Genomic DNA, 12592 nt, shown 5'->3' on the forward strand with positions numbered 1-12592 from the left:
TATTATATTATTTTATTTTTTTGTATACTTGATTTTATAATTTTTTTGTTTACTTATAATACAATTTATAAGGGAATATTTATACAAAAAAAAAGGGGAAAAAAAGAAAAATAAAAAGAAAAATTAATTGAAAAAAAATATATACATATATATATATATATATAATTTAATAAATAATAATAAAATATATACCTTCAAAATATTATTAAAAAGTGTAATTGGAATATATATATATAATTTAATAAATAATAATAAAATATATACCTTCAAAATATTATTAAAAAGTGTAATTGGAATATATATATATATAAATATATATATATAAACATGTTAAAAATAAAACAAGGAATACAATAAATGTAGAAAACATTACTATTTTTTGTATATATTGTAGAAGTAAATAAAATAATTATTGATATTTAAAAAACAAATATGTAAAATTAAGCCAGAAACAAATACAAGGTCGACAAATTTTTTACGATTATACATATATATACATACATACATACAAATATATGTATGTATGTATGTTATATATGTATGTATAATTTTTTTTTTTTAACATTATTATTTTTATAAAATATTTACTTTAAAACAATTATATTTAAAGCATTTGTAATTTTAAAAAATATTAAAATTAAAAACAACATGAGATTTTATAAACAATTTAAATTTTTTTTTTTTTTTTGAGTATTTTTTAATGTTTAACATTATTATTACAAGGCATATCATTACAAGTATTATAATTATTATTACTATTTATGTATTGTTCTATTTCTGTTAATTTATTTTTGAAATGTTTGACTGTTAGACATATATCCTTATTTAAATTATTGTATGATATTTGATGATAATATAAACGTAAGGTTTTAAATGCCTGTGCATTATTGTAATATTGTTGTGTTAAGGGGTCAAAATATTTACCTTCCAAATTGGTTATAGCACAAATTTTTTGTTTTTTATTTTTAAATTCTTTTATTTCATCTTTTTGATCATTAAAATTACTATAAATATTTAGCTCATTTTCATTGGTCACAATATAATATTGTTTCTCTTCATAATCTGGAATAGTTAAAGCTGTCTTTCTGTTTATTTCTTGATTTAATACATTTGAATTATTTTTATTATCATCATAAATTTTTTCATTATTTGAAGTAGAATTTATTATATTATTTTTATTTTTATTTAAATTATCAAAATTAATATCATCTATTTGATTTAGATATTGTATATTTAAATCTTCACATTGGTCTAAATTCTCCAAGTTCATTGGATTTAAGATAAGTTCGTCTTTTTTTTTTTCATCTTTTGTATTATCATTAGAATTTTGATTTGACAAAATTTCTTTCTCATCATAATTACTTTGATGTTCTTTATTATCTAAAATTATTTGGGGGGGAATGTTCAATGATAAAGTAGAATTTTTTTTTTGATTATTTATGTTTTCTTTATGATTATTATATAATTCATGTTCAACCTTTACTGTTTGGTTGTTATTAATTATATTAACATTTATTTCTTTTTTTACTTGATTCATTATATCATTATTTATTGTTGTATTTTCATTATATGTGTAATAATCATATAAATCTTGAGGATATGTTAATTTTTCATTCGTCGGAATTGTTTTATCTTTGGAATATTTAAAACTAATAAATACATTTTGTGGTTTATAATGCATTATTTTTTTATTTTCTACATATTTTTTTTTTTCTTCTTCCCATGCTTGTAATTGTAATAAAGATTGAATATTATATTGTTCTGTAATTTTTGCCTCTTCTAATCTTTCTTCTCTTGTCATTTCTCTTTGCATACTTTTTTTTTCTCTTCTTCTTGCACCAAATTTTTTAAAACGATTTTCTTTTTTTATTTTTCTCATTTCAAAAACTTTTTCCATATATTCCGTTTTCCTTCTTGTTGTATCTCTCGTAGATCTATTTAGGTATAAATAAGCTTGTTCTAATTTTTTTTTTTTCTTTAATCTTCTTTCTTCTTTTAATTGTTCTTTTGTTTTTATTACTTGTTCTTTTTGTTCTTCTGTAACATCCTCTTCCGATTTTTTTAATTTATTAGGAATTAGTTCCTTATTTTTTTTTAGTTCATTTTGTTTTTGTTTCATTAAATGGTATTTCATTATTTTGTTTTGTTTTTCTTTTTTTAATTTTTCTATATATGCAAAACTTTTTTTTTTATTATTTTGCCTTTCTTCATATTCAATAGGACGTCTACCAGCGCCATGTTTATTCTGTTCGTCATCTTCAACTTCATCTTCTTCGTCTTCATCAATATCTTCATCATCATCAAAATCTGAGTCTGTAATATCAATATATTCATCTTCTCCTTCTGAATTAACATATTCTTCATCTATTTCTTCTTCCTCCCATATGCTATCATTCCAAAATTGTTCATCTTTTTCTAAGTCTTCTCCGATTAGTTTTTTCATATTCTTACCTCGATTTTTTCGTTGAGGTAACTCGAGCGCTATACCATAATTTTTTAGTTCATAATCTTCATCTTCTTCTGAGTCTTCTTCCTCAGAATCATTCTCACCTGTTTGGTTATCACCCGATTCGTTCTCTTCCGATACATTTTGAAGAAACTCATTCTCACTTGACTCCTCTACGTTCATTTCAGATTCTTCTTCAGTTTCATCTTGTTCTTCATTAATTTTATCATAACTAATATTATTCGTTTCATTTTCTAGAACAAAACTTATGCTTTTTCCTCCATTTCCTCTTTTTTTTGTCATTTTATTTTTATTTTATTTTTTTTTTTTTTCTGATTTAACTCAAATAAATATAAGTTTGAACTATCAACACCACTCACAAGGAAAAAAAAAATAAAATAAAAATAAATAAATAATATAGAAAAAAGGAAAAAAAGGTTACTTTTGTGATAAATATATATTTATATAATAATATAAATTTATGAATATGCATATATAATACAAATATATTTTACTGATATTATTATTTCTTTCTTCTTTTTTTTTTTTTTTTTTTTTATAATAATCAAAAAAAATTTATTTTAAATCATTTCTCCTTAAATATTATTAAAAATAAAAAAAAGTTATATATATATATATATATATATATATATATATATATATACATATATATTTATTCCCCACCCCCCAGTTTTGTTACATCTTCTATAATGTTTGAAAACATCAAAAAAAAAAAAAAAAAAAAAAGATATATAAATAAAAATATTTATTCGATTATATACATTTATTATAATTATGTTATATAAAAATATTATTATATATATTTTAACATTATCATGTTTATATATTAAAATTATTTGTGTTATTTTATATCCCCTTTATTTCTAGGTTGAACTATTTTTTTATTTAATCCTTTTAAAAACATATTAATATATTTTTTTTATTCTTTTTGTTATATATTTATTATTAATAATTATTATAATTATAATATATTATATTATTTTTATTAATTTATATTATATTATTTTTTTTTCTTTTTCTTTTTTTTTCTATTATTTATTAATTTATTATTTTTAAATTCTACTATTTTTACTATAAATTTTTCTTATACTTATATGGGGGTAATAACTTATACCTAAATTTTTTTTTTTTTTTTTCTATTTTGTATTTATTTACAATTTTTTTTTAAGTCTGATCTATTTCTCAATATATAAAAACTACAATTTATTTTTTTGGTATATAAATTTTTTATTGTCCTTAAGGAATGTACATATTATATTATATATATATTATATAATATATTATTATATATATGTATACTATACATATATATATATATATATATATATAATATTCATAATATATAGTGTTAAGTTGTATTCTAAATATGTATATATTATATTTATATATAATAAATATAGGATGTGTTAATCATTAAAATTTATTATCTATGATGAAGAATTATATTAAAAAAAAAAATAAAATATTTATGTAAAAATTAAGCATTAAAATAAAAAAAAAAAATCAAAGGATTAAAAAAAAAAAAAAAAAAAAAAAAAAAAATACAATACAAAAAATATATATATAATATTATAGGGAAGAAAATAAAAAAATATATATAAAATTTTTGATGATTATATTAATATGGAAATGATGAATATAGTTCAAGTGCAAACAAGCCATAAATAAAAATTAAATTAAATAAATAGAAAAAAATTATAAATGTCATAAAATAAGAATATATAAATATAAATAAATAAATATATATATATATATATATATATATATACATATGAACAAAACATATAAAATAAATACATATATACATACATATATGTATGTATAGATGTGAATCACATTTGGTTTTATAACAGTAGATTTATGTAAGAACATTTATATATATATAATATATTATGAAAATTGTAAAAGCTTGAAAGTTATGAAAAATTGTCTTTTTTTCACGTATAAGTATAAACAAAATGGTGTTTCATTCTTTAAATCATTTTTGATTTTTTCAAAATTTTCTGGTGAAATATTTTGTAGAAATATTCACATTCAATTAAACTTAAGAAAAAAAAAAAATGTAGAAAGAAAAAATAATGGTTATAATAGTTATACTACAACATGTATAGATTATGCTGAAAATAAAGGAATGTCTGATATTATTTTAAAGGACAAGAATACTTATTTCGCACATGGATATATAAATAATGAATTATATAATAATGATGTAGATAAAAAAAAAATTATATTAAATAATAATAATAATAATAAAATACATTCTGTTTTTGTTCAGTCATTAAAAAATTATAATTTGTTTAATATATATTTGGATAAAATAAGAAAATGTAATTGTCATAATAATAAGGGTATGAAAAAAAAGATAATCAATATTAATAGCATAAAATATTTTGGCAATTATATTTTCTTATACAATATAGATGCCTTACTCATATATGCAACACACAAATTTCATATGTTTTTAAAAGAAAAAAATAAAAAAGGATCTCATTCTTTATCAAATATATTTAATATTTACATAGAACACTTTATAAATATTTTTATAAAATTTAATATTATTTTAGAAGATTTTTTTTTATTTAGAGGAGAAGAGAATTGTGAGGAATATTTTAATAATATATTGGATATATATATAAAATATAATCCACATATTTTAATGATAAGACAAAAAAATAAAAAAAATGATGATAAAATAATATACCACAATACATATTATAATGAAGACTTCTTTATAAAGGTTTTAAAAATAATTAAAATATTCAATCAGTTTAAATTCTTTAGTAAATTGAAAAATATTGACATTAATTATTATTTACAAAAATCAACGAAGAATTCATATTATCCTAATATATTGCATCCTGTCAAAAATAATACAAATAACGATAATAAATATCTAACTACAAATAAGAGAGATGAAAATGAAGTGTTCTATGAATGTATGCATTTTTCTGATGAAACTGATTGTATAAGTAAGGAGAATTATAAATTTTTAGAATGTTTAAAAATTTTTGATGACAATATTATGAATGAAATTGGATTAGAAGAATACTTCAGAAATAAAAGTCAAGAAGAACACAAAAAAAGGATGAAAAAAAAAAATAACAATAGGGATAATATTAAAAATATTGATGATGTAGATGTTATATTTAAAGAACAAACAATTGAAGGTACACATATGGTTAATAAGAAAAATGAATTATATATAAATCAGAATGATAATGATGATAATATTATTCTTCATTTAAAATATATGAGATCTTTTAGTTCTATCTTAAAATGTTTAATAAAATATTTAAATGAAGATGGTATATCCAAATTATTTATGTATTGTACTAATTTATTCGATAAAAACATGGATAAAGATATTATTTCTTTTTATAAAAGTATGTATGAGCACGTTAACAAAATGAACAAAATTAGTAATAAAAACATTGCTTATATATTAAATGGTTGTAATTTTTATTTACCTTCTGAAAATATAAATTTAATAAAACATATATCAAATGATATATTAAAAAATACTAGAGTTATTTATTATAAGGAAAACAAAAAAACATTTAAAAAAAATATAAATAATATTGTACCATCACATTTAGAAAATATCATATATACATTTTCAAAAAATCGATATAAGGATAAAAAAATGTTTTCTTTATTTAGTCAAGTTATAAAAGAAAAATGTCAAGGTTTTTCTTGTATCACTACTATAAATATATTATATAGTTTTGCTAATTTAAATTATGAAGAACTAGTATTTGATATACTTTATGAAAAAATAAAAACTTTTGATTTTATATCATTTATGATGTGTAAAGGATTAAATATAATTAAATTAATAAATACCTTATTATTAATAGAAAATAGACATTTTCATAAAAATTACATAAAAAAAATTTATCCTTTTATATTAACGCATACTCAAATTAATAGATTATGTGAAGAAGCAAAAATATTAAAGGATTACAAAAATATTGGTTCGTTTAAAAACGATAATACACAAATAATAGAAAAAAAAAAAGATATAATACCAACAAACGATATATATCTAATAACAGATATAATGATATATAAAACCCTGCTCGTTTCATTATTATATGAAAAAAAATGTTTTAAATATTTAGATAATAATATATGTGAAAATAGAATTGTAGATATATATAAAAAATTAATAAGGCTAAATATAATTTGTGTAAAGAACAAAAATGATTTTATTATTTTAAAGAATATCTTAAAAAAGAATTATGGAAATTTAAATATCAACGAATTTGATAAATATTTTGTTTTTTCATTTATTAATGCAAATATGAATAAAATAAACATTCATAAATTAATCTATATGTTGCAACAATATAATAAATTAATTAATGAAATGAATATAAAAAATGAAAGTACAAAAAAAAAAAAAAAAAAAAAATTCATATAAATTATTAATTAAATAAATATATACACACACATATATATATATATATATATATATATATATATATATATATATATATATATTATATACATATTTATTTTTTTGTGGTGAGAATTTTTTTTTAATTTTTAGTAACATAAAAAAAAAAAAAATAACAAGAGACTCTTTTATTTGTTATAATTAGATATATATTCATTAAATATATATATATATATATATATATATATATATATATTTTATTTATATATTTATACATATGTATAATATATTCCTACATTTATGTGTCCATGTCAAAGTACTTATTCAAGTACTGAGTATAATCTTCTTCTTCACTTGAATAGAAATTATAGTCATCGAAGTTTTCTTCTACATTATTATCTAGTTTGTTATCCCCATTTTGAGTATCATTATTATTTTTCAAATATTCATCTTTTATTGTTTGTTGAGATGATTTAATATCTTGATTATTGGTACTTGCGTTATTTGTAAGATCATTATTATTATGAATATTTTGGTTATTAGGATTATCCATATATGATTTTAAATTATTGTTTTGGTTATTTTTGGCTATATTTATTAATTTAAAAAAGCTATCTGCTTTATTATATTTAAAATCTAACTTAATAATATCTATAATACCATTAATAAACCATGGATAATTATTTTTTTTTATTAAATTATCTATATTTATTTTATGATCCGTATTATCAAAAGTATGATATTTATGAATTAATAATTCCATTAAATAATTTTTATTATTATAAAGAAATCTAATTTTATCGTCTTTTGTTAGAACATTATCTACTTCTTTATTATATTCATCTGCATTATTAATACTATTATCGATTTTTACATGTTTAAATTTACATGCAGGATTATGACATGAATTATATATAACATTATTACGACAATAAAATAGTTCATAATCATGAGAAAAGATACAATTTTGTTTATGACATGTACCTTTAACTAAAAATTTACATAATTTGGATATTTTATATATTGGAATAACATCATGTGAATAAGTACATTTATCATTATGTATACATTTTCCTTTCTTAAAAAAAAATTTACATGTTTCTTTTTTTGGTTCATACTTAAAATTATCAAAAGTGTTTTCTGTCTTGTTAATTTTTTTATTTTTTATCTTTTTAGTTATATCAGGACTTATATCTACATTTTTTTTTTTCTTCTTTTTCTTCTTTTTTTTAAACCCAACAAGAGCATTCTTGGTTGTATTCCCTATAAAACAAAAAATGCAACATATATATATATAGTATATATTATGTATATATGTATTTGTATATATATATGTAATAATATTTTCCATTTTGTGGTATACCTGTTATGTCAGATATTTTTTCTAAAATCTCCTTGTCGTTTATTTTTTCCATCAAGTAATAATATTATAATATATATTATTATATATATATAATATTTTATATTTAAAAAAAAAGGATAAAAAAAAAAATTACTACAATAAAATTTATTCAAAGTAAAAATTATATATATATAATATTATGTTAACATTCATTTTTTAATTATTTATATAAAACATATTTTATAAAAAATAAATATATTTGCTATATATATATGTATATTAAAATATATAATAAGAAGAATTACTGATCAATTTTTTTATTTTTTTTTTTAATCTATATTTTAGTTATTATTATATATTTTTGTTACCATTTCTTTGGGCATAATTTATTAAGATTTTATTTTACATATTTTATATGAAATATATTTTCTAAATATTGTATTAAAATATATCATATATATATAAAAATAAATTAGTTATGATGTATAAAGCGTATAAAAAAAAAAATATATGTATATATAATATATAAAAAATTGCATATATTATATATATAATTATATATTTGATGTATTATGAAAAAATATAGAATATATTTACATGTGGGTCATTTATTATATACATTTTATATAATATTTTATTGTACTGTATTTTATTTTATTTTATTATTATTATTATTTTTTTTTACAACGTTATTTTTAAGCTAATAAATAAAAACAATTTTATGTAAAAATATATATGTTACTTAAATTTTTTCCTTTAAAAATTTTTTTTTTTTTTATATATATATATTTAAAAAAAATAAAATAAATAAAATAACATTTGTATGTATAACATATTATGAGTTAAGAAATTTTTATCCTATTTTTTAAAAAAAATAATAATAACAAATTAAATATATTTATTTTACCCTACATTTTATTATAATTTATTATAACTAAGGGTTTCTTCTATAATTATTTTGGTATGTCTTTCAAATATATATATATATTGATATTATCTGTGCTCTTAAAAATATATTGATAAAAAATTTAAAATATTGTATTTCTTTTTTAATATACAAATAATATCCTGATTAAAATGTCTAACTGTCCTTTTTCTTTTTTTTTATTCTTTTTTCCTTTTCTTGGTATTTTCTACATGGTCCTTTTAACACACTATGCATTAAAATTCTTTCTTTTTTATTAAGACATAATAGGCATGTAATACATATATATATATATTATATATATGTATTATTTTTTCTTGTCTATATATTCAAAAATAAAGAAACATAATTAAATATATAATATATATTATAATATAAATGTAATAAAAAAAAAAAAAAAAAAAAAAAGGAAAAATAAAAGTTCCATTAAAATTATTATAAATAAATATATAAAGAACATTAAAATGTTAAGAAAAAAAAATGAAGTTACTAAAATAGGTGCTGCAGTTAAAGATCCAATAAATGTAAAATCTTACACAAAAGAGAATAAAATAACCAATATAAATAATAATAAACCAATTGATAATAAGAAGAAAAAAAAGAAAAAGAAAAAAGTAACAAAAGATAAGATCCAAAAAGAAGAACATGTCGAAATAACTGAAAAAAAAGAATTAGTAGAAAATTATAAAATAAATACATATGATGAAAGTGACAACAAAATATCAAGTCATATTGTATTATATATAAAATTAAAAGAAGAAGAAAAATTAAATGATTTGCTAAAAAAGTATTATAATGATAAATACAATCCACTATTTTATATTGAATTTGATATAGATATATGTATTTATAACATTTTTTTCACGTTATCTAATTCTAAGGGTTTATGTATGAATAATAAAAATGATTACATGTTGTTGAGAAAAAAACAATCTATTTATTTTTATAACATATTAAATTGTAAATGTTTAAATACTATATTATATTACTTGAAAGAATTTTTTAAGGACTATCAAATGGATGATTTTGAAAATGTGTGTGAAACATTACAGTTAACTTATTTTTTTTTCTTTCTTTTATGGATAGATACCCATGAATTATATAACAATATAATAAAAAAGTTTTGTTTAGATTCATTTAAAATTATATTTATGTTTAAATATTATTTATACGAAAAATATATAAGCTACAATAATAAATGTATCTTGAATAAATTTATGTTATTAAATAAAATAGAGAATGAAAATTATCATAATGATTTTTTTTCATTTGAAAACAAACTAATTTGTAATTTGCCGTGTAACAATGAATTCATATTTGAACATTTGAGTATCAAGATATATTCTCCTGTAAATTTGGAGAAAAGGTATTTTATGAGTATACTTATAAAAAATAAGTCCTATGAATATATAAACGATATGTTATTTTTGGAGTTATTCAAAGTGCATATAATAACAAATTCTAATATTAATGCTAAAGATAAATTAATTAATACACAGAATGATATATCAAATATTTGCCATAATACAATATGTCGTGATGTGAATGGAACTATAATATCAGCTTTTAATTTAAAAGATAGTTCAAGTGTGTTGTTACTAAATGATTATAAAAAAAGTATATTTGAGTTAGAAGAAAAGAATAATAATTTTAAATATGAGTACATTGTTGAAATACCTGATTATATTTATGACCATGATGAGGTGGATGTATGTTTTATAGAATATAAGAATAATGTAAAATATAGGCATTTGTGTGAAGCCGAAATTTTGTTACAGACAAAAAATGAAACATTATTTGTTAACCCTAATATGATAAAAACATACAATGGAATGGATACAAATGAATATAAAGAAGAAAATAAAAGAGAAGGATATTTAATTTCACCAAATATAGAAGAGATAAATATAATTAATACTAATGGAGAAAATAAAGAAGATATTATAACAACAATGAATGATAATATTTGTTTATTAAATACAAACATGGATGATAATAAAAAGATGCAAATAGGGAAGAATAATGAAAATTTAGAAAATAACAATAATATTAATATTAATAATATGAATAATTGTTATATAAATAGTCCCAATAATTTAAACCTAAATGATGAATATGAATCAACCCTCTTATATAATGAACGTTTAATTAATAATAACGAAATAAATATATGGAAGGTTCAAAATAAAAAATTCAAATTAAATAATAAGACATATTTAAAAATATATTCAAAAAGAATAGGAAATTACTATATTAATTTAAATAATATTAACAATATTCCTTATAAAAATTGGAGTATTGAATTTATGGATAATATCATAATAATAAAAATAAAAAATAAAATGGATATAGAATTTGTATTTCATATAACGAGTTATGGTATATTACTTATAGATAACAAGATAGATATTTTAAAAGATTTATATAATATCTTTTTGGATGTACCAATGTTACTTTTATTAATGAAAAAAAAGGGAATAAACTTTTTGATTACTAATATAGAAATACAGAAAATAATGTGTGAAAAATATTTTGTAGAAATAGATAAAACAGAGCAAAATATAATTCATGATATTTTATTATCTTTTAAATTTATGAATTTTTATTCATCTAATGAAAAATTAGATAACTCAAGAATGATAATCAAATTAAAGGTGAATGAAACAAATGTTATGAACAAATTAGGCGGTATATTAAATGAATCTATAGATATAATTTATGGAAAGACACACTGCAGGTAATAAAAATATAATAAATACGAACAAATTTGTGTTATAACAATAATATTAAATATATATATATATATATATATATATATATATATGTATTTCTTTTCAGAATTTACATTACTGAAATGAATGAATATCAAAAGAAGCTTAAGAAGCATTTAATAAAACATACGTCTTTATTATTTTGCTTATTCGAATTATGTGAATACATATATTTGTTTCATCATAAAAAAGAAAAAATAATATTAAGTGAAAATAATAAACACGAAAAAAATATGCAGGATCGAGAAGATGATAATGAGGAAGATAATAAAAATGATATAAAATATTTACAAAATTTATTAATTAATATATTTAATTATAATAACATTAAAAAAATTAAAAATGTAACAAAAGAAAATGATAACAATATTAATTATACAATACCAAATGAAAATATTAACATAATGGCGGATCAATATAATGATATCCTCAATTTTAATGAGATGACATATCATTTATATTTATTCTTAAAACTCACCAAAATGGTTTTATTAACAAATATATAAATATAAAATAATATACATATATATATATATATATATATATATATATATATATATATTTATATATTAAATTTATCCATTTCCTTTTTATAAATTAAAAGGTTATTTCTGCAGCCCTCAGTGCGTCCTTCTGAAAAATAAAAAAACAAAATTAATAAACATCATATAGTATCTATCATATATTC

The 12592-nt window shown here is 17.4% G+C and overlaps 5 protein-coding genes across 5 annotated transcripts; 2 read left to right on the forward strand and 3 right to left on the reverse strand.

The window, feature by feature from the left end:
• Nucleotides 1-697: 697 nt before the first annotated feature.
• Nucleotides 698-2749, reverse strand: PGSY75_1464000 (putative YL1 nuclear protein; the record flags this gene model as incomplete). The annotated part of the gene is made up of 1 exon (XM_018788322.1): nucleotides 698-2749. The coding sequence occupies one exon, from the start codon at nucleotides 2747-2749 to the stop codon at nucleotides 698-700; it is 2052 nt and encodes a 683-aa protein (XP_018639694.1).
• A 1636-nt stretch (nucleotides 2750-4385) lies between these two features.
• Nucleotides 4386-6890, forward strand: PGSY75_1464100 (hypothetical protein; the record flags this gene model as incomplete). The annotated part of the gene is made up of 1 exon (XM_018788323.1): nucleotides 4386-6890. One exon carries the CDS (start codon nucleotides 4386-4388, stop codon nucleotides 6888-6890), a length of 2505 nt encoding a protein of 834 aa, XP_018639695.1.
• A 274-nt stretch (nucleotides 6891-7164) lies between these two features.
• Nucleotides 7165-8281, reverse strand: PGSY75_1464200 (putative zinc finger protein; the record flags this gene model as incomplete). Its single annotated transcript, XM_018788324.1, has 2 exons — nucleotides 7165-8129; nucleotides 8230-8281. 2 exons carry the CDS (start codon nucleotides 8279-8281, stop codon nucleotides 7165-7167), a joined length of 1017 nt encoding a protein of 338 aa, XP_018639696.1.
• Nucleotides 8282-9597: 1316 nt separating this feature from the next.
• PGSY75_1464300 (hypothetical protein) lies at nucleotides 9598-12410 on the forward strand (the record flags this gene model as incomplete). The annotated part of the gene is made up of 2 exons (XM_018788325.1): nucleotides 9598-11870; nucleotides 11972-12410. 2 exons carry the CDS (start codon nucleotides 9598-9600, stop codon nucleotides 12408-12410), a joined length of 2712 nt encoding a protein of 903 aa, XP_018639697.1.
• Nucleotides 12411-12501: 91 nt separating this feature from the next.
• On the reverse strand, nucleotides 12502-12537 carry PGSY75_1464400 (putative zinc finger protein; the record flags this gene model as incomplete). The annotated part of the gene is made up of 1 exon (XM_018788326.1): nucleotides 12502-12537. A coding segment is annotated over one exon (36 nt), but the record flags the coding sequence as incomplete, so codon positions are not given.
• Between the last annotated feature and the right edge of the window lie 55 nt (nucleotides 12538-12592).

The sequence above is a fragment of the Plasmodium gaboni genome, chromosome 14, assembly GCF_001602025.1.
Source record: "Plasmodium gaboni strain SY75 chromosome 14, whole genome shotgun sequence".
NCBI lineage: Eukaryota > Apicomplexa > Aconoidasida > Haemosporida > Plasmodiidae > Plasmodium > Plasmodium gaboni.